The sequence below is a fragment of the Eucalyptus grandis genome, chromosome 3, assembly GCF_016545825.1.
Source record: "Eucalyptus grandis isolate ANBG69807.140 chromosome 3, ASM1654582v1, whole genome shotgun sequence".
Taxonomy (NCBI): Eukaryota; Viridiplantae; Streptophyta; class Magnoliopsida; order Myrtales; family Myrtaceae; genus Eucalyptus; species Eucalyptus grandis.
Window position 1 is genome coordinate 64,105,314 of NC_052614.1, and position 6,269 is coordinate 64,111,582.

The window sequence follows — 6,269 nt, forward strand, 5'->3', positions numbered from 1 at the left end:
GTGCCAGATCAGATCGGTGTCCAATGGTCCAATGCTTGATTTTAAGGAAAAATAGGACCACTTGGATATTATTTTTATTTATTTCTTAAATATGTTATTCATGTCTCATTATCTTTTATGGTCTTTCCCTTTTGTCTCACGATGCTTACGTCTACCATTCTCTTTCGATCTTTTCTTTTGTCCGAGCCTCCTCCACCTCTCAAGAAGTCCGAGGCACTCTCTTATTTAAATTTGATACATTCTATTGAATTATCGGAATGCTAAACTCAACTGATTGGTCCGGTTCAATTTGATCATTAGTTCCAAAAACTAGGGACTGAACCCTCTAATGTGGTCAGAATCGAGCCGGACCAAAAATTAATCAAACTCTATCAAAAATGGAAAGGAAAAAATCCCGAGCCCCAAAAGAGATTCTTGGAAAAAAATATCTTCGCCAATCGCTATCCGGCAAGATGAATCGAGGAATATTATTATTTTAAATTAAATTTCGTCGAGTTTTGATTGGAAAAAAAAAAGAGGGCGGAAAAAAAGGCAAAAAAAAAAAAAAAAAGCCAGAGCTGCGGACCGGTCGTTTTGGGTACACTCCTCTTCTCTTCCGGCCCTCTTCTGTTCACTCGTTTTCCGAGAAAAACCCGATTTTTTTCCGGGAAAATCGCTCTTTCTCTACAGTTGTTCTCAAAATGGCGATGGCCTGTATCTAGCGCAGCACCTTTCCCTCCTTCTCTCTCTCTCTCTCTCTATCTATCTAGGGGAGGAAAAGGACGCGCCTTTCGCCTACTTCGACCTCTCTCCCAATCTCGGGGTCGGAAAGGAGGAGACCCACTTGCGGAACATGATCAAGAATTGATCCGGCGAGGAGCAGCGGGTTGATCTGAGTAGGTTCCCATAATTTTTTACGGAGAGAGGGATAAAGGGTAGTTGGCGGCGGCGGCGGCGGCGGAGGAGGAGCTGAGGATGGGGAAGAAGGTGGCGGTGGTGCTGTGCGTGGCGGCGGCGGCGGTGGTGGCGGCGGGGGCGGCGGTCGTCGTGAGGAGGCAGATGAAGAGATCCGGGAAATGGGCCAGGGCCATGGCCATACTGAAGGAGTTTGAGGACAAGTGTGGGACCCCAATCGGGAAGCTCCGCCAGGTGGCGGACGCCATGACCGTCGAGATGCACGCCGGGCTCGCATCCGAGGGCGGGAGTAAGCTCAAGATGCTCATCAGCTACGTGGACAATCTCCCCACTGGGTATGCGTACCCAGTTCCCATTCATTAGTTTCATTGCGATTTGTGGTGGTGTTCATGTATTGATGTGTTTATTTTATTTATTTATTTTTTTTTGTGTGTGGTTGTTGCGTTGATCTCGAATCCGTTGGTGGGTACAGGATTGGAAGCTCGTGTTTTCGCTCTACCACAAATTTCACTTTTTTTTTCATTGTGATTGCCAATTGATTGTTGGGTTGACGGGCTTCTTGATGAATTCTTGCGATGGCGTGATCAAGAGCTAATACGGAGATTCTGAGATGAATTGGAAAACCGGTGATTAATCAACTGGATCCACTGTTGCATCATTTAGGTTACGATTGATTATTAGGAGCTGTTCTGTTTTAGAAAAATTCGTCCTTGGCTTGTTTCCTTGGTTGTAGGAAGTGTTCCTAAAACTGTCTTATGAGTAATCAGCAATGGTCAGTGCTGTTTGCATTTCTAAATGAAGTTGGTCGCATGTATTATGTACACAGAATCTTATCTAGCTTCGAGGTGGAAATAATGCTGTTGTAGTTTATTTCTGTTTTGTTTGGATAAGATTCCCTTTTCTTTGGAGGAAGGAAGGAAAAGAGAGGCGCCCCCGCGGGGTGGGAGAGGGGGGCGCTTTTTACTGATTAGGCTTATATGTTTGGTGGAATGAACTTAATAGTTAACTATATGATCAAGTGGTTCTTATGATGGAAAGGGTACTGCTTGATGTTCTTTGGAAGACATTTATTGGGAAGGCAACCGAGCAATGTGTTTGTATCACGAAAATGATTTGCTCATAGGTTATTCAGCTGTGGTTTTGTGTACACCCTAAATAACCTTTTGGTTGATTCTGCAAATCTCATGTATCTCTTCCTCACTGCTCTAGGAATGAGCAAGGATTGTTTTATGCATTGGACCTGGGTGGTACAAATTTCCGGGTCCTTCGTGTTCAGTTGGGAGGAAAGGAAAAGGGTGTTGTTTCCCAAGAATTTGAGGAAGTTTCAATACCTCCTTACTTAATGATTGGATCTTCAGAAGTGAGTGCATTTCACTACCCAATAAACTTAAGTTAATTCTGCTCATTACGCTCATTTTTTAATGTTCATTTTATCTTTCAGGCTTTGTTTAATTACATTGCTGAGGCACTTGCGAAGTTTGTTGCCACAGAAAGTGAAGGTTCTCATCCTTACCCTGGTAGGCAAAGGGAGCTAGGCTTTACCTTCTCCTTCCCCGTTAGGCAAGTATCTATATCGTCAGGGACATTAATCAAATGGACAAAGGGCTTTTCCATAGAAGATGCGGTGAGTACTGCTGATCCCAATTTCTCTTAAATCTTCTGATTTTGTCTCAATTATTTGGTTATCATGGAAAATCTGGTTTATAATACGGGACAATAGCACAATAGGAATCATATAGCTGACAGACATAGTTGGAAAGGCTTGGCCGTTGTAGTAGGAGTTGTGTATGAGTGTTGCTTGCATGATGCTTAACTGTGGTGGTTGACATTGTTTCTGACTCTTTGTTCCTACATTAACTGAATAGCCTGCGGTCAGCTTTCCTTTGTTTTTAATATCATATTGGCCACCATGCCTCCATCTTTGAGTGCAAATTTCTTAAAGTGTTTTTATGGAAAGTTCTGAAATTGAGAATTAAGATGGCTCTAAGGGGGCTCACAGGGTTTGAATTAATCAAGGTTGTTTCATTTTTGGGCTTCCATATTTCTTCAAGGTGAAAGATCAAATCCTAGCTTTCCAATAATTTAGTCGTGATCTGCTGGAAAGTGCAGAGTCATGCTTTTACTAGACACGTGGCTATATGGCATTTTGGGAACATGATAGATGCCGGGACCTGTCTGATGTTTATTGTTGTGGTTTGGTGTTACCTTTTCATTCCTATGTTTTGGTGGTTCTGGTTTATATTGACTTCCTTGTTTGTTTGTGTTGATGTAGGTTGGGGAGGACGTTGTGGGTGAACTGACCAAAGCAATGGAAAAAATTGGCCTCCACATGCGTGTAACAGCTTTGGTTAGTATTAAATGGAGGGTTGTGATTGAAATTGCTTTGCTGATAAAGTATCCTGATTTTCTCGTTCGAAGATTGCTCTTTGTCAATAATCGTCGCTGGATCTATTCGCTTGCCATGGTGTAGGTTAATGACACAATCGGAACATTAGCTGGGGGCAGATTCTACAATTCCGATGTAATTGCTGCTGTCATTTTGGGTACCGGAACAAATGCAGCTTATGTTGAAAGGGCTCAGGCAATTCCTAAGTGGCATGGTCCTCTGCCTAAATCAGGAGAAATGGTGATTAATATTTACATTACTGGACTTTAGTTTTTTTTTCTAGAATTAGTTGTGACAATTTTATCTACATAAGATCTCTGTCATCATCTTCAGTTGTCAGAATCAGGCGATGGACTTTCATTACCAGTGCAAAAAATTTATACAAAGTTACCTATTTTGCTGAAATTTGCAGGTCATTAACATGGAATGGGGCAACTTCAGGTCGTCACACCTTCCCCTGACAGAGTATGATCAGGCACTGGATAGTGAAAGTCTTAACCCAGGAGAGCAGGTGACCTACTTTCAATGTCCTAATCTTTGTTGGGGTCTTTTGCTTATTGCTTATTTTTCTTGTAGATTTTTGAGAAGACAATATCAGGCATGTACTTGGGAGAAGTTGTGCGTAGAGTTTTACTGAAAATGGCTGAAGAAGCTTCATTTTTCGGTGACAATGTTCCTCCTAAATTAAGAATCTCTTTCATATTAAGGTGTGGTACTGGTCATCTGGCATTTCACTTGGTGTCCTTGTGATTGCTTGGTGTATCTTCCATGGCATGTTTGTTTTGATTTCGCCTTCTCGATGTTGAACCGTTAAGTTTGTGTCATCCTGTTCCTGAACAAAGAGTTGACAGGGCAATTTTGCCACTAACAGGTGATCTGAATTGAAAAGAAACCAAATCCATTTCTAGACAAGTAGACAATGTCAGGTCGATTTATTTGGTTCGACATGTGCTTGATCAGTTCTTCATTTGTGGTGGCTGTCAGACATAGTTATGCTCGTATGATGCCTGGATTTTGATTGCACAAATCGGTATATTATCATTAGTGACCTTGGCCTTTCACGTGGAGCTTTTACCAAGTCAACCACATACTTTTCTCTTCATCCCTTGTTTTTAGTAACTATCAGTTGCTGGGAATTTTCTTCCCCCCCTAGCGAGCCCTTTATTGTGTCACTTCTAAAGATGATTGAGACAACATATGATTTTTCCCTTAGTGTGACATCCAAAATTTATCATAAATGACGTCACAGTTGGATTTTGTGGTTTCAGTTCTCATTACACAGCATTGTCACTCTCTTATATTGTGTTAAGATTTCTAAAGTCTTGTGTAGTCCTTTTCTACTAGTTCTGATTTCACAATGCCACTGTCAAGGTATATGCTGAACTTATCACACACTCATTACTCACAATTGTAATCTGCTAAGCATTGTCAATTGCGTTTTTCCTTATAGACTGAAGCGCCTTACTTTAAATCCTGCTTTGAGTTGTCTTGCCTCGGTGTCCCTTCTTATTTCGATCAGCAGTGAAAATAGGATGTGATCCAAAGATTATGCTTCTCCATCACTAAAAATTTTCCAGCATTTTATGTATTTTAATTTTCAATGAAGTGTTCAGAACTTTAAATTGCTCTTTTCAACTTTGAAGGACACCGGACATGTCTGCTATGCATCATGACACGTCTTCCGATCTTAAAGTTGTTGGGAACAAACTGAGGGATATCTTAGAGGTATATTCTGCTTTCTCCCTGGAGTGATAAATTACTTTACTGTCCATATGATTTTCTGGAGGCTTAATATTATTAGGTATCTTCCCTGACTCAAGAAAAAGAATCCTCTTGTGAAAGTCCCACATTGTTTTTAGCAATACTCTGTGAAAGCGAATCATCTTTCCTCTCCAAAATTTCTTTTTAGTTCCTTTCAACCGCACCCTGTATACCTCTTGACAGGAGGACATGTGGGTGAATACCTTTGCAATCATCTGTATAATTTGCAATCTGTGTCCATTAGATATCCAATACTACCTTGAAGATGAGAAAAGTGGTTGTTGAGCTCTGTGACATTGTCGCCACTCGTGGAGCTCGCCTATCTGCTGCTGGGATAGTTGGGATCCTGAAAAAACTGGGAAGAGACAGCGCAAAAGAGGGAGCAGAACAGCAGAAGTCAGTAATTGCACTTGACGGTGGTTTGTTCGAGCACTACAAAAAATTCAGTGCCTGCATGGAGAGCACTCTAAAAGAGTTGATTGGAGAGGAAGTCGCGCAGAACATTGTTATTGAGCACTCAAATGACGGGTCTGGCATAGGAGCTGCCCTTTTAGCAGCTTCGCACTCCGAATATCTCATGGCTGAGGAGCCTTGATCTCTTCTTTCTTTGTATAATTTTTTCATTTCCCTTATTCTTGAGACATCTTGTGGAGAATTTAGAGCTCTTCTTACTACCAAGGAGTGACCAGAAATTTAGTCTTGCGGAGCAGAGAACGAGCACTTGGGTTTATATAGGCAGCTTGGATTTGGTTATCGGGGGTGCAGATGTTTGTGTGCTGCTGCTAGTTATCACCTTCTTGGATTGTAGCAATATGACGGTTGTAAGGTAGAGTTCATGTCTACTGAACTGGTGAATAAATGGGGAAGGGAAACTGCAATGGGAGAGTTTTTTTTTTTTTTTTTTTTTTTTTTTGGCATGACCCAAAGAAAAAGAGGAGTTCTTGTTCTTACAGCGAATAAGACAGTTTGTTGGTAATAGAAAGTAGAGATTCCTGGTACTTTATGTTTGTTTACAGGTCATTTTGTTGATGATTTCTGCTTGTCTGAAGTTCTTCTCTTGTTGAATGATTGCTAGGTCATTCATCTCTTCTCTCAGATTTGGTTGAAGATTTGGTGCACATTTTTGTGTGGATAAGATATTAGGTGAGTGTGTTACGTGTTTGCTAGAATAGATCTAAATCACTGAAAATAGGAGCTTCCACGTAGAATTCATCAGATCCGACACGTC

At 41.2% G+C, this 6,269-nt stretch overlaps 1 protein-coding gene across 1 annotated transcript; it reads left to right on the forward strand.

Annotated features, from left to right (window-relative positions):
- The first annotated feature begins 570 nt into the window (after nt 1-570).
- Nucleotides 571-6,039, forward strand: LOC104438216 (hexokinase-1). Its single transcript, XM_010051309.3, has 9 exons — nt 571-1,229; nt 2,104-2,254; nt 2,336-2,518; nt 3,167-3,241; nt 3,365-3,520; nt 3,693-3,791; nt 3,857-3,987; nt 4,924-5,005; nt 5,286-6,039. Exons 1-9 carry the CDS (start codon nt 955-957, stop codon nt 5,634-5,636), a joined length of 1,503 nt encoding a protein of 500 aa, XP_010049611.1. The 5' UTR covers nt 571-954; the 3' UTR covers nt 5,637-6,039.
- The last annotated feature ends 230 nt before the right edge of the window (nt 6,040-6,269 follow it).